Genomic DNA, 25,444 nt, shown 5'->3' on the forward strand with positions numbered 1-25,444 from the left:
TTCATCAAGTGTCATCTCAGAACCATAGAGCTGCCCATACACAGAATGAATGTCCAAGTTGAAACAGATCTGGGAGATGATCTTTTTGTAAATATAATATGTGTTGCATGTGATTTTATGAAATGGAAATTCTTATTTATGTATTGATATTATGACTTTGCATGTTTTATTTCTAACTAATATGGCGTGGTTTTATGTGATTTAACATTTAGCACTTACATTAAGCACTTTTTTATATTATAATATTATTTATTGTATATAATTATTGTAATTTTATTATGTATTTATAAGTGGTAAGATTATCAATGATTGGTTTTATGAGCATCAGCATATCTTATTTATTTATTTATTTTATTCTATACCATCTCCCTTCCTGGAACCCATCTTGACTGGACATAAGTGATTTTTCGGCCTTCATCCTTTCATCCCTCTAAAAAGAACACATACATACTCCTAAGAAAAAATTAAAATACAATGTTATAGGAAACAGCAACTTAAATATCACCTCTTTTTAAATTACACAAATGGTATTTTATGGGAGTTATAGTTTTAACAATTGGTATATTATATATCCACACAGATTATTTTATACTTACCTCTTATACTTACCTTTTTAGCAGCAGGAGAAGGAGGGGGGTTGGCAATTTTGTGCAGACCCCTGATGCCAGTGCACTTTGGCCATAAACATGGAAAAATTAAAAATTAAACTCTCTTTACCTAACCCAGGTTCTAACATTAACTCCATTTGACACATAAAAAAGACAGGGAATTTAAGGGTTAACTACTATTATTATTATACACAGGGTAAAATTCATATTGGGCTTATTTCATTTAGTAGGGATAATAAATAGTTTAGTATCAAAAGATAAAGTAATTCATATTGACAATAAGTTTAAAAAAAACCCCTCCCTGAACTGCCACCTTACTGTGGTGGAGGGGTTTGCGTGCCCGAATGACCCTAGGAGCTATGTTGCCGGGGGCTTAAGCCCCTGGTAGGGTCTCCCAAGGCAAACAGGTCCTAGGCGACGGGCCAGACTAAGAGCAGTTCATAAACCCCTTATGACGAGTGAAAGATCAAGGTCGGATACGTCGCCTGGATTGGCGTCACCGGGGCCCCACCCTGGAGCCAGGCTTGGGGTTGGGGCACGTAGACGAGCGCCTGGTGGCTGGGATCTCTCCCACGGGACCCGGCCGGGCGCAGCCCGAAGGAGCGACGTGGGACCGCCTTCCCGTAGGCTCACCACCCGCAGGAAGGCGCATAAGGGGTCGGTGCAGTGTGGATTGGGTGGCAGCCGTGTGGAGGTGCCTCGACAACCCAATCCCTGGACAAAGAATCTGGCAATTGGGACATGGAATGTCACCTCACTGGGTGGAAAGGAGCCTGAACTTGTGTTGGAGGTTGAGCGGTACCGGCTAGAGATAGTCGGGCTCACTTCCACACACAGTCTGGGCTCTGGAACACAACTCCTTGAGAGAGGTTGGACTCTCTTCTACTCTGGAGTTGCCCATGGTGAGAGGCGGCGGGCAGGGGTGGGCTTGCTTATAGCCCCCCAGCTCAGCTGCCATGTGTTGGAGTTTTCCCCGGTGGACGAGAGAGTTGTTTCCCTGCGCCTTCGGGTAGGGGATAGGTCTCTCACCGTTGTTTGTGCCTACGGGCCAAATAGCGGTGTAGAGTACCCAGCTTTCATAGGGTCTCTGGAAGGGGTACTGGAAGGTGCTCCGACTGGGGACTCTGTCGTCCTACTGGGGGATTTCAACGCCCACGTGGGCAATGACAGTGATACCTGGAGGGGCGTGATTGGGAGGAACGGCCTCCCTGATCTGAACCCGAGTGGTGTTTTGTTATTGGACTTCTGTGCTAGTCACAGCTTGTCCATAACGAACACCATGTTCAAGCATAAGGGTGTCCATCAGTGCACGTGGCACCAGGACACCCTAGGTCGGAGGTCTATGATCGACTTTGTGGTTGTGTCATCTGACCTCCGACCATATGTCTTGGACACTCGGGTGAAGAGAGGGGCTGAGCTGTCAACTGATCACCACCTGGTGGTAAGTTGGATCCGATGGCGGAGGAGGGAGCGGGATAGACCTGGCAGACCCAAACGTATTGTGAGGGTCTGTTGGGAACGTCTGGTGGAACCCTCTGTCAGAGAGGTCTTCAACTCCCACCTCCGGGAGAGCTACAATCAGGTCCCGAGGGAGTCTGGAGACATTGAGTCAGAGTGGACCATGTTTTCCACCTCCATTGTCAATGCGGCTGTTCGGAGCTGTGGCCGTAGGGTCTCTGGTGCCTGTCGTGGCGGCAATCCCCGAACCCGGTGGTGGACACCGGAAGTAAGGGAAGCCGTCAAGCTGAAGAAGGAGTCTTATCAGGCCTGGTTGGCCTGTGGGACTCCTGATGCAGCTGATGGGTATCGGCAGGCCAAACGTGCCGCAGCCCGCGCGGTCGCAGAGGCAAAAACTCGGACCTGGGAAAAGTTCGGCGAGGCCATGGAGGAGGACTATCGGTCTGCCTCAAGGAAATTCTGGCAAACCGTCCGGCGCCTCAGAAGGGGAAAGCAGTTTCCCGCCAACACTGTTTACAGTGGAGGTGGGGAGTTGCTGACTTCGACTGGGGACGTTGTAGGACGGTGGAAGGAATACTTTGAGGATCTCCTCAACCCCGTTGACACGGCTTCTGTTGAGGAAGCAGAGGCTGGGGACTCGGAGGTTGATTCGTCCATTTCCCTGGTTGAAGTCACCGAGGTAGTCAGTAAGCTCCTCGGTGGCAAGGCACCAGGGGTGGATGAAATTCGCCCCGAGTACCTTAAGTCTCTGGATGTTGTAGGGCTGTCTTGGCTGACACGCCTTTGCAGCATCGCGTGGAGATCGGGGACAGTACCTCTGGACTGGCAGACCGGGGTGGTCTTTCCTCTTTTTAAAAAGGGGGACCGGAGGGTGTGTTCCAACTATAGGGGGATCACACTCCTCAGCCTCCCTGGGAAAGTCTATTCCAGAGTGCTGGAGAGGAGAGTTAGGCCGCTAGTCGAACCTCGGATCCAGGAGGAACAATGCGGTTTTCGTCCTGGCCGTGGAACACTGGACCAGCTCCATACTCTCGCTAGGGTGCTCGAGGGTTCATGGGAGTTCGCCCATCCAGTCTACATGTGTTTTGTAGACTTGGAGAAGGCGTTTGACCGTGTCCCTCGTGGCATCCTGTGGGGGGTACTCCGGGAATACGGGATTCGGGACCCTTTGTTAAGGGCCATTCGGTCCTTGTATGACCGGAGTAGGAGCTTGGTTCGCATTGCCGGTAGTAAGTCAGACTTGTTCCCGGTGCATGTTGGACTCCGACAGGGCTGCCCTTTGTCACCGATCCTGTTCATTACCTTTATGGACAGGATTTCTAGGCGCAGCCAGGGGTCGGAGGGAATCCGGTTTCGGAATCACAGGATTTCATCTCTGCTTTTTGCAGATGATGTTGTCCTGTTGGCTTCATCAGACCGGGACCTCCAGCAGGCACTGGGGCGGTTTGCAGCCGAGTGTGAAGGGGCTGGGATGAGAATCAGCACCTCCAAGTCCGAGGCCATGGTTCTCAACCGGAAAAAGGTGGCTTGCACCCTCCAGGTTGGGGGGGAGATCCTCCCTCAAGTGGAGGAGTTTAAGTATCTTGGGGTCTTGTTCACGAGTGAGGGAAATAGGGAGCGTGAGATTGACAGACGGATTGGTGCATCGGCAGCAGTAATGCGGTCGGTGTACCGGTCCGTCGTGGTGAAAAAGGAGCTGAGCCGAAAGGCAAAGCTCTCGATTTACCGGTCAGTCTACGTTCCTACCCTCACCTATGGTCATGAGCTTTGGGTCATGACCGAAAGGACAAGGTCGCGGATACAAGCGGCCGAAATGAGTTTCCTCCGCAGAGTGGCTGGGCGCACCCTTAGAGATAGGGTGAGGAGCTCAGTCACCCGGGAGGAGCTCGGAGTAGAGCCGCTGCTCCTCTGCATCGAGAGGGGCCAGTTGAGGTGGCTTGGGCATCTGTTTCGGATGCCCCCGGGACGCCTCGTAGGGGAGGTTTTCCGGTCCTGTCCCACCGGGAGGAGGCCCCGGGGAAGACCCAGGACACGCTGGAGGGACTATGTCTCTCGGCTGGCCTGGGAACGCCTCGGTGTCCCCCCGGAAGAGCTGGAGGAGGTGTCTAGGGAGAGGGAAGTCTGGGCATCTCTGCTAAAGCTGCTCCCCCCGCGACCCGGCCCCGGATAAGCGGAAGAAAATGGATGGATGGATGGAATAAGTTTAAAAAGACGATTGAAAAACAGTAAAGTTAAAAATATGGTTAAAAGTTAAAAATAATTTATGAAGATATTGGGATAAGTTAAAAAGACGATTGAACAATTACAATGCAACATAGCGAATAGTATAAAAGGGAAAACACAGAAAGGAACTCATTTGTGGTTTAGGCGTCGAAGAGAACAGACCTTCCTTCTGACAGCTAGTTTAGCAAGCCATTTCTAGTTTTTAGTGTGCCGTGACCTGATGAAGACTGTTTAAAGTCGAAACGTCTTGTTTTTGTTTTTTTTGGCACACCTTCCTTAGTTCATTATAGACATTGTTATTTACATTAAAATTTTGGCTTTTTTTCTAAGAATAAATAACTAAATAATTTTTATTTCATTAAATAAATACTACAACATCTAACAACATTTGAGGTCCACGCCATGGATGACGGCTGGACCATGGTGCGTTATGGCCGGAGACGCCAACGTGCCCATTTTTGGGACGGGTACAGGTGGCCTGATGGGTGGATGGAGCGTGCACGTCCCCTCTCCTTTGGGAGGGGGGTTCAGTTTCCTTCCCCTAACCCTAACCCCTAACCCCAACCCTTTCCCCCCCCCCCCCCCCCCCCCCCCCTTTTTTTTTTTTTTTCATTACTTTTTACAATAAGGATAAGTAGACGCTTGGGGACCTGGGGATTGCTGGTTCGATCCCCGTTCCCGTCTAATGGTTTTCACTGAACTAGTAGTGTAGTGGAGTTTAAGAAACATTACATTGTTATTTAATAGAAGACCAGATAGTCTACTTTTTAATTATAAGTCTAATCCTTACCTGGATTGCCAGTAAAATGTAAAGGGAAAATACAGAAAGTATTGTGTGTGTGATGATGGCTCAGTTGGTAGGGCAACCGCCTATGGACTCTAAGGTCGCTGGTTCGATCCCCACATACCCCGAGTCATCCACTGTGACAGAAAACCAAAACAGAATAAGAATATACTGATGGGTCCAACTTACCTATAATAAAGAGCGTCTATGGAGGCCGGCTGTTTTTTAAGTAATTTTATATTAATAGTAATATTTATGATTGAGGTTTGTTGGTAACAATTTGCATGATTTGGACGTTTATTATTATTATTATTATTATTATATGCATGTTCATGGATTTATGGCTTTTGTATATATGTGTGGTTTTCTCTCCTTCCTTCTTTACAAAATTGTAAAGTATATATATATATGTATGATGCATGTTGCATGGTTTTAAAATGATATAATTATTTTATTTTGTAGCACTTTATAATGGTAAATTTTATTGTATTTATGAATTGATTCTTTTTAATACAGGTTTATCTTCAAACAATTAACTAAGAATGACACACAGACACTCACACACCCTTAAAAAACTTTTAATACAATTTTTTAATTGGGAAGATAACACAGACACAACAAGATTCAAAATGGAGATCTAGGATGGGTGACTTGATACAGACCCTTGTATGCCAGTGCAATTTTAATCATCATAATGAATCATTTTAAATCTAAATTTTCTAACCTAACCTAGCCAGATGCCAAGGGCCTGGACAACTCACCATATAGATCCCCTCCCCCTGTTATTGTTCCTTTAAATTTCCTCCATTACAACATTATATGACTCATCCATAATAAAACCTTTGCTTAGACTTTATCAGGATTTCCTCCTTAAACTTGAAGAATAAAGGTATCCCTTATCACTGATACCCACCAGTGACGCATAAATATCTCTTATATATCGTATTTTCCTCATCCCCACAATGGGCATAAACCTCCTCCCCTTCCTGTAGTGCCATCCTTTCTTAGACTTTCCCTCCAAAAGACCGTTTTGAATATATCCTATCACTGATAACCTCCTCCCCTATATAATAGGAAATATCGTAGGATTGGCTAAAAGGCCAAACTATGATGGAGCAGGACAGGTCTCCACCAATCACAGAGTAGATTGGACACTGGAGGTGAGACTCCCCATCTCCCTCCAAGGTTTTATCTACCCCTTGTTTAGTCCTTGCCACACATCCCTCTGAAGAAGCAACATTTTGCGAAACGTTAGGGATTCCAGGCTGAATTAGGTGAAACTACTTGGATATTATCTAATTTGGCTTTTATATTTTGAGTAGCATGGCCGCTTAGGCCTGCATTGATTTGGTTTTAACGCACAGTTTAAATTAATAAAAACTAAAAATTTTAAAAACACGTCAGTCGGGGACCTATCTACAGGCCCACACTAGAATTATAGGACTATCTATTTTTTTGTGTTTTTCCACGGAGACTGTGTAACATCAAGGACAATCGGCTTGCCGATAAGGACATAACTTTGTTAAAGACTCCTCTGTTCAAGTTACCAGGACTGAGTTTTCAGTGATATAGATCGACTGGACACCAGGCCTTCTCCTCGCTACTCACCATCGACAGGACGCTGGAACAGCAAAAGAATCTACATCAAGCCCCGACAGTGTCGGCTTCAAGGTATGTCCTGGACTGACCATGTCTTTTTTTCAGAAATCCAAAAGAACCTACTCCAGCCTGCCAGCAGGGACTAAAACAACACTAGAAAACAGGGAAAGTCATAGAAATAAATACACTTCAACTTCTAAAAATCCTCCCCGTTCCGAAATTCCTCCTAGACAATTAGATGATGCCACTAGACAGCTTTGTAAAGGATATTTTAAATTGATACAAGCGGTGCACCACAAAAACATTATTGACAACGCCATCACTACTGAATCGCCTCCTAAGGGGATGATTAAACATGTCAAAAAATTGACAGGTTTCATCAAACCCTCCTCTCCTACAGAATCTGTCAGAACAGCGGTTGAAAAGAATACACAGCAATGGATGCAAAATAATTTGCTTATCCTACAGGAACATTATTTTAATATCATTCTAGAACATAATCACTTACCCTGGGAGGAATCAGCCTTTCAGATCGCAATCAACTGGGCCCAGAAACGCTACAGAGCGAGACTGGCCCAAATTACAATTGACACAGTCCGCTCTTTGTTAGCAAACGGCTCTGACTTATCACATATTTCAGAACCCCTCTCTTCTGTCCAGGACGGATCCTCCGGAGCCGATTCTCTGCAGGTTTTGAACATAGAGGATAGAGATGTATTTCCACTATTGCCTCAAACCGGCAGAGACTTAGCATCCCAGCATAATACCATAGTGGCACCGGAAAAAACATTAAGACAGGAAATATTGCGACCTACACGAAATCTACGCAAGGGCCCTTTAAACTCTCAGTCCACCCCGGTGAGACACGAAATGGATGACATCAGTGTGGTAGATAAAATGGTGAATACCTGTCCGGCTCCTCCTCCGCTCCCTCTTGCGCTGTCTCCTATCGTGCAGATCACCAAGAACGGATCACTGACAACGATCCCGTCCATACAGGCTCCCGTAGCCCCACCATCTACTACTCTTCGCCTTCTCCCAGATCCTAGACAGGACAGTAGACAAACTATATCATCACCCTCATCAGGGGATGATTTTTCTACTCGAAAGGAGATGGCGATAACAACGACAGATAAAAACAATAGGAGTGAGGGATATCTACAACTTAAAATTCAAAACAGACATAAGTACACACGTGAAAATAAATTACATCAAATTTCGAAGTCATTCTACTCAAACGTAGCTGTAAGGGAATGTAATATTAACATCCAAACAATTTCCCAAGAGACGATGGATAATAACCCGGGCTCTTCTATTTTTCCACAGCGTAATGCGAGGTCGAGACTGGAGAGAGAGAAACATCATCCTCCTACACATCTTAACTCAGCCTCACAAACATCAGAGGCTATGGGTGAAAGTATGAGGAAACAAGGGTCAAAAGTGGATAAACACACTGAATTCTGTAGTAGAAAATTTTCCTCTTCCTCTCTATATTGCTCAATCTTAGTAGACTTCAAGGAAGGACTCAGTGTGATGAACCATCTCAGTTTCATGCGTACATGCCGGCATGGAGAAAACACCACAATCATGTATGTCTTCTCCCCTACCTCTCTCTAACCCTCATACTTATACTTCTCAGGGCCACCTCCAGATAACATTCCTAAGGCACTAAGTATATGTGAACCATAAGGAAGACATACATTTCTTCTGCATATAGGCTGAATGTTTATACCATAAATTCCCACTACAAGTCTGTTTTTTCACTCATGACCTTGTAACCCAGAACTCCTCTCCTACCCCTGTCCTATCTATGAACCCTTGTCCTGTCTGGTATCTCCTATCATCTTTCACACTGAAGTTGCTCTTTTTCTCCTACATTTCCTCCCTTTTGACACAAAGTGTCAACACAAAGAGCAACTTCCACCTAACACATGCAAGTAACCATACAGCTTATAATGAAATAAGAATGAACAAAAAATGTAAATGAACAGAAAATAATACACAAGATATAGTGATACAATATAATGATCAGAATAACATAAACCCAAAATAAAAATAAAAACTTAGCATTCATCCTCTATGTCACTTTCACTAAATGGGTTTCCCGGGGCCCATTCAGACACAGCATTGATGTTTAATGCATTAGTATCTGTGGAGTTGGTTGGTATTTTTACATAGAGTGATGTTTGCTCTTGACCAAGAATTCCTCCTATCCATTTATATATGAGAGCTCGCATGCAAGTGAGTGAACAAGTACAAAAACATATCATAAGTCCAAACACAACAACAACAGGAATTAATAGTTGCACAATTCCAGCACCCCAAGGACCAAAATTGTCTATGAGCCATTTGTTAAAACTAAAACCTGCAGATTCAGAAGGACCAAAAGCATCTCGGATCTTTTCCAGTGCTGTGATTACAGTAGTGACATTATCAGAGTTATCAGGAATGAGAGTCACACATGCCTCTCCTGTTAAGTTTAACGTTAGGCATATACCCCCAGTTTTAGCTAAGAGGTAGTCAAGGGCCATCTCGTGCTTTAGTAATGTTAATCTGTGTGATTTATCATTAGCAGCCAAATAATGGAATGCTTTTATGGTTTCATTTGCAAAAGCTGACATTGAATATGTAATATTATCAATGTGGTCAGCTAAAAATGTAACCCCATACCATGGAAATAGACCAATACCCCATTTTTCACCCAATGAAACACGCCAATGATATGAGTCAATGTTCGCAAATTGTGCCATTTCTCTTTTGTGGACATGGTTCATAGTATTTTCTATGTTTACTGGAACTAAGGCTAAATTCACTGTTGTAAGGTTGACAAAAAAACAACATCCTGACCAACCTGATGGCAAGAATAAAAATGCTTGAGCTCCGCAAAACCAATAGAAATTTTCAATAGGTAGTATACCCTTATATGCAGGAGCATGAAGAGAATTATGTACAGAGACAATCTGTCCATCTTTGAAGGTGATGTTTACTGGTCTAGAAGTTGAAACAGTTATCTTGGTTGTCAGACCAGCAACAGGTTTCTCACATCTTGACAAACCCATAAATTGTCCATCACCATTAGAACATAAACATGTGGAGTGTGTAATGTTTGCCTCCTGGATAGGAGTTTCTACAGGATCAGCTTGAGTAGAGTTCAGTGGGAGTGGAGCAGGCAACATGTGATCACAAAACCAATTTACACAAGTTAGATAAATGTGTTTCTGATCTTTCGAATGATTTTGAGCATTTGGACGTGCCTCATACCACATGCGATGAGAAAACTTACAGTATTCTCTTAAGGTAGCACTCATCTCTTTATACCTTGAAAAAGACTGTACTAGACTAATAACAGGATCTAAACAGGGACATGGTCTTGTTTCCAATTCAAACATTGAATGCCAATTTGCAGGTGGTCCTTGGATGGCTAAGACATTGGAATTTGGTCCATACAACTTAGTTTTCTGCCACTGAATGTAAGAATACCAACTATTAGCACGGATAGAACTTTCAGAGAACATCTCTGTCGCATCAAACCCCCAGGGTTTCCAGTCAGTGTGGTCAAATAGTTGTCTCTTTTGTCGTAAGAGATTCTTTCTTTTTGGTGTTGTACTGTCACTTGTTCCTGGTGACATGGCACTGTCACTTCTTCCCTCTGGTTTCCTGATTTAATCTCTCAATGCAACATTTGGTGCAGATGTGTAGTAGTTACTGTCCTTTCCTTGATGGTCTTGTCGTTCCCTTTGAATGATAACCCCCATTGTTATCATACCGATGACGAAAACTGCTGTCACGATCCTCCAGCACAGCCTCCTTTCAGCTCCCGGCCACCATCGTGTTCGAGGCATCGTTTGGAAATGGTTTGCAGTGAGATGCCTGGATCCACGTATCTCTCTCTGCCACCCGGACCGCAGTTGGCGTGGTCAGCAACACTTGATATGGTCCTCTCCACCGAGGCTGGTGCCAGTGCTTCCTTCTCAGGTCTTTCACTACAATCCAGTCCCCTGGCTGTATGTTGTGGAGTTGCCCCACTGCAGGCTCAGGAAGGGCAGCTTTGACCTTAGGAAATATACGCTTTAGAGCACGGTTTAGAGCACAACAGTAGTTTACCATCTCATCATCCATGCCTGCCAAAGTCAACCTATTTTGGGGAAACGGTGTATTAGTCATTCTCATAGGTCGACCAGTGAGTATTTCATATGGAGAGAGTCCTGTTGCTTTATGTGGGCGACCCCTCATAAACATTAATGCCAAGGGTAAAACTTTAACCCACGATAACTGTGTTTCAGCCATCAGTTTTGTCAGTTTGGTTTTAAGAGTCTGATTTGCTCTTTCTACTGCACCACCACTAGCTGGATGGTAGGCACAGTGCGTTTTCAGATTTATCTGAAGACTTTCTGACAGGCTCTGTATGACATTATTTACAAAATGTGAGCCATTGTCACTGCTTAAACGTGAGGGTAGACCCCATCGAGGGATATACTCCCTAAGCAATGCCTTTGCTACTGAAATAGCTGATGCATTTTTACATGGAAAACATTCAATCCACTTTGAAAACATATCTATTATCACTAGGCAATATTTGTAGCCAGAACATGGTGTTAACTCAATGAAATCCATCATTAAATGCTCAAAAGGACCTTCAGGTTTTGGATGTGCTGAAAAAGACATCTCTTTAGTTCTACCAATGTTGTTAGTAGCACAAATTACACATTTCCTACAAAAATTATCAGCAAAAACCGAAAAACCTGGTGCATACCACAGTCTATTTACAATATCCATCATCCCCCCTTTTGACACATGATCAGGACCATGAGTCAACTTTGCTAAGAAAGGAAAAATGGATCTCGGTAGTACTGGGAGACCCTCTGGATTCACCCAGACACCTGAGGAAAGTTTTTTGCAACCCTTCCTTGTCCAAGAAGCTTGTTCACCAGCATCAGTCCCTGCTTGCAACAAAGAGACATCATTAAGGGAAAAAACATCATCCTGGACAGAAACAGGCACTTGCAGAATTGGGGAGACAGGAGAGAGCGATGCCGCTTTTGCAGCTGCATCTGCCACAGCATTCCCACGTGACACTGAATCTTTAGCATTTGTGTGCGCTTGACACTTACATACTGCTACTGATGCAGGAAGCAATAATGCATTCAGAAGGTTAATAATGAGAATCCTATGAGCAATAGGTTTACCCGTAGAAGTTAGAAAACCTCGATTTTTCCACAAAGCATAGAAGTTATGACACACATTAAAAGCATATTGTGAATCAGTGTAAACTGTGATGTTTTTCCCTGCTCCTAGAATGAAAGCACGGGTTAAAGCAAACAATTCTGCAGCTTGAGCAGACAAATTAACAGGTAATCTGGCACTTTCAAGCACATCAATGTCGCTACAGATAGCATAAGCAACACAAGGCAAGCCATCTGAAGGATTTCTCATTGCAGATCCATCTACAAAAAACACAGTCAGGATTACACAAAGGTGTATCAAACAGCTTATCACGTGGAGTTGATGTCATTTCCACAACTTCCAAGCATGAGTGTGGTTCTCCATCTTCAGCTGTAGGGAGTAAAGTTGACGGATTAAGAACAGTGCACCTTTTAAGAGTGACATGAGACATGGTTAGTAAGACATTTTGCCAATGCAATAACCTAGCTGGTGAAAGATGAGCTGTTTTTGCTTGAAGAATAAGCGAGTGCACTGCATGTGGAACATGAACTATGAGAGGACACATAGCAACAATGTCTGTTGTAGCCAAGACGGCTTCAGTAGCAGCCGCTACTGCTCTCAAACATGCAACCATTCCTCTCTCTGTAGTTGAGAGGCGTTTGGAATAATAACCCACAGGTCTCTGTTTGTCACCATGGAGCTGCGTAAGAACAGCTGACATAAATCCATCACGTTCAGACACAAAAAGATTAAACGGTTTTGTATGGTCTGGAAGTCCTAAGCACGGTGTGCTTGCAAGAGCTTGTTTTAAGTCAGTAAAAGCAGTCTCTGCTTCTGTAGTCCAAGTCAGAATGTCAGTCATGGCCATATGTTTTCCCCCATATGTGATGTCATACAGGGGTTGGGAGATCTCCGCATAATTTTGAATCCATGGACGGCAATAGCCTACTAGACCTAAAAAAGACATCATTTGTTTTTTATTCTTTGGTTTTGGCACATCCAAAATTGCCTGGATGCGTTCAGGACCCAATTTGCGACCCTCCGGAGTTATAGTATGGCCAAGGTAGCGCACAGATTGCGAGACAAATTGTATTTTGTCTTTCGCAACCTTGTGGCCGTTTTCTGCCAGAAAACAAAGTAAAGACACAGTGTCAGTTTCACATGCATGCTTTGATGTTGAACATAGTAAGAGATCATCCACATAACTGATTAATGTACTCTTACATGGTGGCACCCAGTGTGAGAGATTTTCTGCCACCGCCATTGCAAACAAGGTGGGACTGGAAGAAAATCCCTGGGCTAGCCGCGTCCAAGTATAACGTTTACCATTGAAAGTGAAAGCAAACCAGAATTGTGAATCAGGATGAACAGGAATACTGAAATATGCATTTGCCAAATCAATAACAGAAAACCAACAGGCATTCCCTGGAACCTGACACATCAGTGTGGTTACATTCGGCACTGTTGGAGCCGGATGGTGAACTGCTTCATTCACAGCCCTAAGATCTTGAACTGGCCTCCAGCCCCCATTTGGTTTCTTTACAGGCACGAGGGGAGTGTTGCATGGTGAATGGGGACATTCCACTATAGCACCTTTATCTATCAGTGATTGGATGACAGGAGCAATGCCTTCAACAGCTTCAGGACTCAGTGGATATTGTTGTTTACATGGTCTAAAACTAGATTTTGGCTGTACAACAACAGGAGTTGCACCCTTCATATCTCCAAAATCAAATTTGCTTGTAGCCCACAATTTGTCCGGTACTGATGAAAGCAGAGCTTCATCCTCTGATGTCAGTGTCATAAGTGTTATGTCTGTTTCTGAACTATGAACTGCTGATAAGCAGATGGGATATAGACCCGCAGTTGCACATGTTACTTTAATTCCAGTAGGTTCACACTGAACCTCAAGACTTAATGCACACATGAGATCACGACCCATCAAGTTAACAGGACAAACATCAGATATGAGGAACACATGTTCTCCTATGTAATCTCCAAAACAGACAGTTAAAGGCTCAGATAGTGGTTCAAATCCAGGAACCCCTGATGCTCCTATTGTTTTAAGATAATTTGTTGTTTTTGGAGCACTAGGAAATATTTTAGATTGAATCACAGAAATTTCTGCGCCTGAATCTACAAGGAACATCACACTTTTCCCTTGTATAGTGAGGTTTAATCTAGGTGGTGTTTTATAATTAGATGTTAACTGTAAATACTGACTATATGTAATAGTTGGGGTGTCATTAGGAACTGTGTCTGTAAGTGTGTCAATGTGTTGCTTACTGCTCTGACCTGCCCCCGCTGCTTCCTATTGCTGAGGTGCCTGGAATCCTGGTGAGTGAACTGCAATGCCCTGGGGAGGTGCGTATGGCCAAGATCCCTCTCTGTTGCTCTCTTCTTGTTGAGCATTTCCTCTGTTTGTTGGACAGACTCGGGACATGTGTCCAAAACCTCCACAGGTGTAACATCGCAGGTCACTCTGATTATCCATCTGGTTCCGTCCATGCAGCCTGTTATACGGCCCTGACTGCCCTCTTCCTCTGCTTCTTCCTCTGGCACTGCTGTGTTGTAGTGGTCTGTGTCCAGGACTTTTCCCACTACCCTGCTGATAGAACATCAACTGAGCAGTTTGGAGTTTCTTTACCTGTTTGTTGTCACAGTCCACCTTGTTTCTCTCAGCATGTAAGACATGTGTCCACACAGTTGCCAAAGTCTCTGTTTCCCAGCCTACGCATGACATCATGACACGGCTCTTCAGATCAGGATGAAGACCATTCACCAGGGCAGTTTTCAGCAGATGACCATGTGCAGGATTACTTGGATCAATACCTGAATGAGCTGAGAAAATACTTTCCATACGGGTACGATAGTCAGTAGCTGACTCACCTTCCTTCTGCTTGGTGTTGTGAATCTCAGGCCAGCAGACTCTCAAAGGGAAGGCAACCTTCACAGCATCATACAGTGTGTCCATCATGGTGCTGAATGCTGGTGAACCCACAGGTGCAGTAGTGGACCAGTTAGCAGGTCTGATGTTGGCCCATCGAAGCTTGAAAAACCTGCGACACACAGCTTCCACTTCCTGTAATGTTGGGTTATACATAGCCAGTAATTGCTGCATTGCTGTGACCCATTTTTCCCCACCAGTCTTTTGAGGATCAGGTAACTCCTCAGCCACTTCCTTCAGCTCGTCTGGTTGCCAAGGTCTGTAGACAAATACCTCTGGATCCCAGTTAGCTTGTGCTTGAGCATTTTGTGGCATAGGTTGCGGATTAGGGAAAACCATCATAGGCAATTGATTGATTTCTTTTCTGTCACCCTGGCTCCTGAGCCAATATTCAAATGAGACTGCTAGAGGAGACAGAGGTTTACTAGTAGAATCAGACAAAGTGCTGGACTTTTTCTTTATCTGTACTTTAGATGCTTCTGGAGTATTTAAAACAGTAGAGAGGTCAGGGTAGAGTTTCTCACTTTCCTCCTCCTCTTCTGAATCCTTCTGTGCATGGCCACTTGCAGAGGTTCCAGCCTGAGCCTGAGGAGGATGCATTCCTGATGGAGGAGGGGCACCTGGTGTGGAGACAGCATATGGAGGGGGCAGGACCCTATCTCTGTCCCTGCGTTTATGTTTATTCTTCTTTTTCTCCTCTATGCTTAACTCTTCCATTTTTAACATCACTCCAGCAGCAGTTTTTTCTGCCTTTATGTCTGCCTCTCTTTCCCATTTCTGGAAAACATGCCACTTTATATCACCTTTCCCTACTTTCTTTCCCTTCTTCTTCACTTCCTCTTCTTTCTCTTCTAATATTATTCTGCAACGTTTTAAACCATCTACACTTAAGGTGCCTTGTAAAGGAAATACCCCTTTTGTGATATAGTGCCAAAGTGGAACATCCTCAACCACATCTTTTCCCCATTTATCTGCCATTAATTTAGCAGGGCCCGTAAGAGGATCAGATAATTTCTCTAATTTCCCCGTTTTGTTTCCCATGTTTTTCTAGATTCACTTGGACTGGTGCTTAAACATTCAATGGGCTTATCAATCACACACTATTTCATTAATTCACACTGATTTTCCCATCTCATCGTATGGTCAAATCTTATCACACATACACTAACTCTGGACGACTTCCCAGCCAGACAGTCTATTACTGTCCTATGGAATGCACAAGATGCGCAAACTAGACACTGAAGACGTCGTCACAAAGCTTATTTTGTTATAACTTATTTCCAGTCACACGCCCATTTTATTCATGTGGGACCTAGACTGTTACACTGTTATAAAGCTATATGTCAGACTTCTTATTCAGGGTTTATATACTTTAGGATTTGTTTTAATTTAATTTAATTTAATACTACACACGTTTATATCCATATAAACATGCATATATAGTCTCCTTTTTTCTTTACTTTTCCTTTTTCTTACAAAACTCAGTTCGGACCCCACTGGATCTACTACGAACCAAAACGATATTCTTTCCACACAGGATCCCAAGAATATCCCTCAATCAAGACCACAAAGGATTTACATGATTAGTTTCCACACAGTAATAGGCCTATCTGTCGTACCACACAGGATTTATCGACCATTTCAACACACAAATATCAGCAATCGGACCACACAGGATTTATCGACTTGCCTAACCTAGGTAATCACTATTAAAAGAAATGGTTCATAACGCTGTACTCACTCAGTTTGGATGAAACATCTGCTGTCCGCCGCCTGTCCCAACGTCAGGTGGGAATCCAGTCCTCCGTTTGTCGGAGCGGAACTTTCCCTGGGCCCGCAGTAACCTTCAGTCTGGACTCAGGCGTCGATCAGCAGCATGTCCATCTCGGTGGAACCTCCAACATGTAGTAGAAAATTTTCCTCTTCCTTTCTATATTGCTCAATCTTAGTAGACTTCAAGGAAGGACTCAGTGTGATGAACCATCTCAGTTTCATGCGTACATGCCGGCATGGAGAAAACACCACAATCATGTATGTCTTCTCCCCTACCTCTCTCTAACCCTCATACTTATACTTCTCAGGGCCACCTCCAGATAACATTCCTAAGGCACTAAGTATATGTGAACCATAAGGAAGACATACATTTCTTCTGCATATAGGCTGAATGTTTATACCATAAATTCCCACTACAAGTCTGTTTTTTCACTCATGACCTTGTAACCCAGAACTCCTCTCCTACCCCTGTCCTATCTATGAACCCTTGTCCTGTCTGGTATCTCCTATCATCTTTCACACTGAAGTTGCTCTTTTTCTCCTACAATTCTCTAGTAGAAAGACCCCATCTGATTCCACCCATAACTCCTCTATGAGATGTGTGAGTGAGACCATCTCGACCCGCACACGCTCTCCAGATCCCATACCGAACATAAGTTTAGACGAGCCGGTTTCTAATACGCGTCCGGAGAATATACATGGACCACGGCTATGGGTCATAGATACGCTCCCTCTTATGCTAATATATACATGAGCGAATGGGAACGGGAAGCCCTAGATAAATGTCCTTTAAAACCCATATTTTATCTTCGTTTCCTGGACGATATTATTGGAGCTTGGGAACATGGGGAGGATAATTTCTACATATTTGTTGACATCCTGAATAAACATCATTCTTCCATAAAAATAAAACATAATATACATTCAGAGGAAATTACTTTTTTAGACACGACGGTCTTCTTTGAACATATAGATGATACTAGCAAGAGACTATTAAGTCGGGTCTATTTCAAACCCACTGATACACACGCATTACTTCATAAACTTAGTTATCATCCAAAACACACATTTCAGGGCATAGTTAAATCCCAAATCATTAGATTTTGTAGAATTTCATCACGGGAGGCAGATTTAAACCAGGCCATCTCTATTTTGTTTCACAGTCTCAGACAAAGGGGTTACTCAAGGAGATTACTTAGACGTATCTGATTCCTCTGGTAATTACATATTCTAGGCCCTATGTGAAATTACAAAATCTATGGAAAAATAATTTTTACACAACAATGGCAGACCATGATCAATTTCAAAATTATAAAATAATTTCTGCATTTCGCAGAAATAAAAACCTCAAGGATCTATTGGTTAGAGCTAAATTTTGTAAGGAGGCGACTACTGATAGATCAAGCAAACATTGGGCATTTTTTCAAAAGAACTACTTGTTTAATATACATGGGAATATGGGAATACCAATTATTGGTGACTTTAACCTTCACAGCTCTAACTTGGTTTATTGTATTACTTGTCAAAAGTGCGGTATAATGTATATGGGGGAAACAGGGAACACCCTTCTCACTAGACTTCTACAACACATACGTAGTATTAAGATAGCTAGGCTGCCCACCCCCTTGGTTAAACATTTCCAGATACACCCTCTTCGATGCCTAACAATCACAGGCGTCCAAACATGTGCTACGTGGACTGAGGGCCAACGCAGAAGACAAGAGAGACTGTGGATAGAGAAATTGAAAACAAATATTCCCTTAGGTTTGAATATATAACATTTAAAATAATTTTTTGTATATATAACTTCTACAGGATGAGTCAATGTGATGTGTGATGGGGGAAATGATAAGGATTGAATAAAGAGTAAATTGTATGAGAGACGTCTGTGTGATTCTTCCATAGGTGTGAAATGATATGTTGTCTGTCGTATTGTTATTTGCTAATTGTAATTTACTGTATCCCCCCCCCCCCCCTTTTTTTTTTTTTTTTTTTTTTTAAAAGACAAGGTGTAGCTTATCTGATTAAAGCTAAAATTACCTAGGTCTAATTTCATTCTCATTTTTTTATATTATTTATCTGATAGTTAGATCAGATGCCAATAGATGCACTTACCTCTGTCTGCTCCTTAATAGAGCCACTGACTTCATTTCAGACCTGCTGCAGAAATAGCTCATGAAATTAAGCAGCGGTCTTTGGACCTGAAAAGTGGTGGTTCGAGTCTCGGTCCTGACAGGTGGAATTTATTATTGAGTCAATACTTTATATAATTTTATTTTAATTTAATTTTAATTTTAACTTCACTGCCATCAGGCACAAACCAGTTATAGCAAATAAACCCCCTCCCCCTTATACCTTATTTTAACCTTCCCCTTCCCCTCCTAAACTTAACCTCTACTCCTTCTCCCCTAACCTCAACCCCCCTTCCCCTTAACCCTAACCTTCCCCCCTCCCTTTCCTAACCTCAACCTTTACCCCCCCCCCCCCCTCCCCTAACCTCAACCCCCCCCCCTCCCCCTCCTAACCTCAACCTTTACCCCTCCTTCTCTCTTTCTTTTCCTAAACTTAACCCTCACTCCCTCTCCCCTAACCTCAACCCCCCTTCCCCCTAACCTTAACCGTTCCCCCTCCTTCTCCTAACCTCAACCCTTACTCCCCCTCCCCTAACCTCAACCCCCTTCCTCCTAACCTTAACCTTCCCCCCTCCCTCTCCTAACCTCAACCCTTAAACCCCCTCACCCCTTCTCCCCTAACCTCAACCTCCCTTCCCCCTAACCTTAACTTTTCTCCCTCCTTCTCCTAATCTCAACCCTTACTCCTCCTTCCCTAACCTCAACCCCCCTTCCTCCTAACCCTAACCGTTCCCCCTCCTTCTCCTAACCTCAACCCCCTTTCTCCTAACTTTAACCTTTCCCCCTCCCTCTCCTAATCTCAACCTTTACCCTCCCACCCCCTCTCCCCTAACCTCAACCCCCCTTTCTTCTAACCCCAACCCTTTGTCCCCCTTTTTTTTTTTTTTCATCACTTTTTACCACCCCTTTTTAGCCATTTTTTTAAACATTCGTAACGGCCTCGTCTAATGGTTTTCACTGAACTAGTAATGTAGTGGATTTTAGGAAACATTACATTGTTATTTAACAGAAGACCAGATAGTCTACTTTTTAAGTATAATTCTAATCCTTACCTGGATTGCCAGTAAGATATAAAGGGAAAATAAAGAAAACATCGTGTGTGTGATGATGGCTCGGTTGGTAGAGCAACCGCCTATGGACTCGCGGGGGCCAGTCGCGTGTAGGTGGAGCGCAGTGACAGCCAATGAAATTGCAGCATTTTTGTTGCTGTCCAAGGTGCTGAACCACGCTCTTAATCCGGTCATTTTTGCCTGAATCCTGGTTCGAATCCCAGTCGAGGCAAAGTTGATAAAACATATTTTAAGATTATATGGTTCAGTTTGATTCAATTAACGCGACTCTTACTTTCTTAACTAATTTAAATAACCTTTTTTGTGGCAGAGAGATGAGGAGTGATGTTTTAATAATTTAAATGCACAATTTCTCATCTAAGTGAATATAAACAAAAAACTAAAGACCTGGCATTTAGATCATTTGAAAATTTGTACATTTTAAATATTTTATTACTTAGTTGTAATTCATTTAAATTTGCAATTATTTTTTTTACCATCTTAATGAGACATGTAAACATTAATGAATTAAATGGTGTTTAATGACCATATCATCAAGAGTAACAGTCACAGTATTAAATAGTCACACAAAACACTTGGTGCAAAGTTAAACACACACACACACACACATATTCACATTTAAGCATTAAATGTACAATAGATAATAGATAGACAATATATAGATAATAATAAATAAATATATTCTGCTGGTCCTCTCATTTGACCATTAAGAGAGTTCAACATAAAGATACTCTCTTATTTTCTCTTTTCCCCCATCCATCTCTGTCTTTCTTTGTCATAAAAAGGAGTTTCCTGAAACTCTTTCCAGGTCATCTCCCTCTCCATGCCCTGATCTCTGTAGAGGGAAAAGACTTTTGCTGGGCAGTAAATATACTTTCCCGCAATTCCTGAGAAACCTGTATGAATGTGACGGCTGTTTGGTCCCTGTTTCAGTTCCGTTTTACAAAACCGACACTTGCGTCCTGTGGGCTGTGATTCAGTCCTTTTTCTTTTCTGTTTGTCTCTCTCCTCCACCTTTTTCTTAGTGGCATCCAGTTCCCGTTGAAAGAACTGTGACTTGGTAAAATCTTCAAAGGGCATTTTTGGATTTGTCAGACCTTCACCACCGTAAGCTTTAAAAACTTTTGTGGAGCAGTAGAAATACCTGACAGGACCTTGCTGGTAAAAAAAGTGGACGGAAGAACCATCATTTTCATATCGTGACTTCGGCTGACCACAGGAGAGACAAGTTTTTGTCTGTGTCTTCTTTTGCCCTTGTTGTTGTTGTTGTGGTGGTGGTAGCTGTTGCTGCTGCTGCTGCTGCTGCTGTTGTTGCTTCTCCATGATGTCTAGAACTATTTTTTCAATGGAGTCTGGGGTTAGAGGTGTGGCAAGGGGCTGTACAGGTGGAGGTGGATTAACCACTGGGACCGGCATGGTAACTACTGGCACAGAGGTAGTCTCACTCCCTACTGTCAGAGCGTGCCACAGTTGTTGCCTTTCTTGAAGTTTTTCTGGGCTTGTATTTAGAGAGGAGCTGGTGTTCATCAGTTTGCTCAGGTGCTTAACGTACTGTGAGATGTGTAATTTGGTTGTGGGGTGAAGCATGCTGTTTGGGTCTCTACAGGAGTTATGAACTAGAGCTGCATAATCCTGGTCTACGAGCTTCAGCATGTCTTTCTGCCCATGGTATTTAATGAGCAGATCATCAATAGTCTTTTTCATAGGTGCTGGCCAGCGCTTGTGGTCCAAAACAAAGACCCTTCCTCCAGTCTTTACAGGTCCAGTGCGAGCAGCAGTTGGTGTGGACAGCAGGGGCAGAGGTGGTGGATATGTGCTTCCTACAATAACAAGACAAGAGAGCGAGCAGTAAGTATTTCTGGAAAAGTAAGGGGACAAACTAAAGTTACACACTCTTATGGATGAAAATAAATCACTGTCTGATCTGTGTACGTGAAAGTTTAGTAATACATTAAATATCTTTTTAAAAACTACAGGTGAAAAATGAAATATCATACATTAATCTCCACTAATGTCTTACAAATGTTTACCTGGCTCAGTCTTAGGTTCAAAAACTGGTGTTGGAGTCTCATCTGCAGCATCAGCTGGAGGGCAGGCTGGAAACTGAAACAGCTTTGCTGAAGCCACGGAGGAGGCCTGCAGAAGCTCAGACCGTGTTACAGTTGAGCTGTCTTGAGGAGGAGGGGGGTTATGGGTAGAGCCTGTCTTGGTCCTGTGCTTATCCCAGTCAAGAGGAATTGGACGAGAACCAGGCTCCACGTACCCCAGTCCAAACTTCTCCCCGGTGTCGGTGGCAGACAGATGAAGGACAGGATATTTAACTTGTCCAAGCACACGTTCAGAGGCTGCATTGAGATCTGCAATTAGAGCTGGGTCAAAGGCAGCTGGAAGGCAAACCCCTGGCAGTTTCAAGTCCACCAGACGTTGGTAATTCCACCGGGCCACCCCAGTCATCCCCTGAGCTTGAAACAGCTCTGGAGAAACACGAGTTCCAGTGACCCACTGAGCCTGATGAAAGTGGTAACCCTCTTGTTGAGATGTGCCTCTGATGGGGATCCAAACAGGAACTTTAGCTCCCTCACCTGGTACGTGGTTCAGCTGCACTGTTCCTCCATGTCTGTACAAGATCCCACCTAACACCTCAGGATCACTAAGGCAACCACGGAGGATGTGCACCCGCTGAATCCGCCACACCTTCAGCATTGAGGGCTTAAAGAGAGACACACCATTTGGGTCTTTAGCAAGATAGAAGTGCTGGAAAACCCCCTCAACTCTCTGGATCAGCACATCCGGTGGTGGAATCTTGGTCCTGCAGTGCTCACGAATGTGCTGTTTTGTGGGGTTGGCAGGTTGAATCCTACATAACTTATAAGCGTCTTTAAGCCGCTGCAGGTCTTCCTGATCCACCACAGAAAAGGCTGCCGACAAGAACTGGGCAAAAGAACTGTACAGGGGATGATGCTCTGAGACACACTCACGAAGAAACCTCCTCATACAGTGGAACAAGTCCAGCTTGACGATGATGTCTGTATTGTAATGGGACCTTGATGCACATGTGTTCAACAGGTTGCCCGAAGTGGCCTCAGCAGCAATGGCATCAGATGTCCGCCAAGCATCCCAGTTCAGGTGCTCTCCTGGAGCACATTCTGCAACCTTAAATGCTGCACAGCAATCCCTGAAGGAGATAAAAAGGGAACAATATACCCCTCAGCGTTCAGCACTAATTATGAAACTTGCTTATTCTAAATGAACTGGCACCAAGCTGCAAAATATTATATGAAATGTAATTTATAATTATTGGTAAGTAGTAAATAATTTCTTACCTGTCTACCCAGTGGTACTGACCCTTCTCTATTCCTGCGTTGCTGTAGCGGTTCGCAAGTCCCTCAAACATTGGCCCCAGTGACTTCTCTGCCTCGGACTGTACCATCACCCATGAAACAATCATCCAGTTTTCATTCATCACTGCATATGATGACATGGTTCCAGATGAAAAGGTGACCTTCCGAGCAACTTTACGGGTGTGGTCTGAGCGGAATGCCTGGCCAAACGTTCCCTGCAGCAGTTTTTTGATTGGCTCCTCCTGGTGCTGGTACTCATAAAGCAGACAGTCAGTTAGGTAGTGTGCCGAAACAGAGATCCCATTCCAGCCATCTGAGTCAGAGTAGTCACCAAAAGGAGCTGGTTTTGTCTCTTGCCTTATGAACTGAGTGATGGTTTTTTGCCCATACTTTCCAGACTCACCATCTATGATGTTTTGGCAGCTGAGGAGGTAGGCCAGGTTGGCACGTTCATATTTAAGGTGCATTATCTCTGTGATCTGGCTTGCCATGTCTGTGGGTGAGTTACCAGTGCGCCTGAGTTCATCCATAACTGACTTGCATATTGCCTTCTTGTAGGTAAGTATTGCTGGCAACACATTTGTGAACCTCTTTGGAAGTTTGTCAAGCCACAGTGGGTTGTCAGCATACCATCTCTTCCGACAAACTTTGCAACACAGCCTGGATGACAACAGGTAGTACTGTCCAGTGAGTCCCACAATCACACGTGGTCTGCCGACACCTGCAGAGGCAACCTGTGGCTGGACACAACCTTCAATGCAGGGCAAACTGTAGTTGTTCCTCAGTCTGCCCATGAGGTCATCGTTCTCTGGCTTCCATATGAAAAAGGGGTGAAGCTGAAAGTACTTTGGAGATGGGAAATCAGAGATGCTGTCAATCAATTCTGGCTGGGGAGGGAAACGCCACAGTGACACCATCTTCATGGGGTTGCTCACAGGAAGCGAACCTGGCCAGACGCCCAGGGATTCCAGCTCTGTCTTCATCCAGATCTTCTGGAAGTGAGAACAGTTCCACTGACTTACATCATGATCGTAGCCAGGAAGCTGAGGAGGAGGAGGAGGAGGAGGAGGAGGAGGAGGAGGAGAACAGCTTGGGGCTGTTGATGATGGCTGGCCTAGTCAGACAAGAACAAAGAAAGTGTAAATTATTTCTGTGTGACTTGACTGTATCTCTTTAGGATGAGCACAAGCAAATATAACATATTTTACTACTTACTTTGAGCTCTCTTTGCAGGGGGTGAATGTAGTGGACTGGTCACTGTAGCTCTTTCAGGAGAAGAATGTGTCTCTGCTAGGACAGACATGTTTAAAGATTTGTTATTTACAATAAAGGAAGAATAAATCAGGACATTAAGTCTCTACAGTGTAGTTGTTCAAATACAAACCTGAGGTTTTTTGAAATCTTAAACTGGTGGTTATTTTAAACATGATGTATGCAGGTAAACTAACAGGTAACTCACCTGCTGTTTCTGGCATTAGAAACATCAACTCCTGTGGAAGTGGCAAAGGTTTCTTTAAAGGTGGCTGAACTGGGGCTGAAACAAGAAAGAATAACAAGAATTAATCAAGTACAGTTTAGCTGTAAGGGATGCACTGGAAAGTATTAAGAAATATAATTACCATCTAGTTCTGAACCCTGGTGTACAGTGGATGTGGACAGCGAGGACAGAGTAGCAGATGGTACTAAAACAGAAAAGGTCTTGTCAGGCATTTATAGTTAGGTATGATACAAAATCTGGTGTTAGTAGAGACAGAAATCAAACACACACATACACAGATGTTACTTTACCTGCTTGTCACCAACACTGAATGGTTTCTTAAATTAATATACATGTGTAAGATGTGAATTTATTTATACAGTTGTCACACTCATAACAATTTAGCCTAAGCAGGTAAAGCAACACACAGGCACACTGCAAACACATGCATTCAAGTGTTAGTAATCAAGTTGTTCCTCCCCCCCAACAACCATTTAAGAAAATAAAACTTGATACTTACCCTCATCATGAGCGGTATCAATTCATAGTCACTAGGACAGCAAATAAAACACCAGAACACAAACAGGACCAGAATGTGGTCAACACGAGAAAGAAAGATTTAAGTCGTGCTTCGGTTTGGGAGAGCAGTTCATTGTCCCAGAGTTGTCGGTTGAAGCAGCGCAGTTTCATTAATAAACCTCTTTTTAGTCCTGAAGCATGTGGTTGTCTGGTGGTTGAGGGTGCAGCAGCAGCAGCAGCAGCTGTAACAGGGATACAAAAATAATACAATTAGTAAAAATTAAAGTGTAGATTCTACACACCTTATTTCAGCTTTTTGTGAAACTGTGACTTTTTAAAATGAAATCAAA

General features: G+C 43.6%; 1 protein-coding gene across 1 annotated transcript; it reads right to left on the reverse strand.

The window, feature by feature from the left end:
- Window positions 1-20,492: 20,492 nt before the first annotated feature.
- Window positions 20,493-22,535, reverse strand: LOC113161747. Its single transcript, XM_026359550.1, has 3 exons — window positions 21,788-22,535; window positions 21,093-21,577; window positions 20,493-20,915 (listed from the first exon to the last, which is right to left on the reverse strand). The coding sequence occupies exons 1-3, from the start codon at window positions 22,458-22,460 to the stop codon at window positions 20,493-20,495; spliced, it is 1,581 nt and encodes a 526-aa protein (XP_026215335.1). The 5' UTR covers window positions 22,461-22,535.
- Between the last annotated feature and the right edge of the window lie 2,909 nt (window positions 22,536-25,444).

Source organism: Anabas testudineus, chromosome 1, assembly GCF_900324465.2.
Source record: "Anabas testudineus chromosome 1, fAnaTes1.2, whole genome shotgun sequence".
In the NCBI taxonomy this organism is placed as follows: domain Eukaryota; kingdom Metazoa; phylum Chordata; class Actinopteri; order Anabantiformes; family Anabantidae; genus Anabas; species Anabas testudineus.

What these genes read in the sequence shown, in the direction of transcription:
- LOC113161747 (XM_026359550.1), bottom strand. Translation starts at nt 22,460, where the DNA reads ATGCTGAAGGTGTGGCGGATTCAGCGGGTGCACATCCTCCGTGGTTGC. An exon ending in TGAACCTAAGACTGAGCCAG is followed by an intron (nt 21,578 to 21,787) that starts GTAAACATTTGT and finishes TTGTTATTGTAG; the next exon opens with GAAGCACATATCCACCACCT. An exon ending in CAGACTCCATTGAAAAAATA is followed by an intron (nt 20,916 to 21,092) that starts GTTCTAGACATC and finishes TTTTTTTACCAG; the next exon opens with CAAGGTCCTGTCAGGTATTT.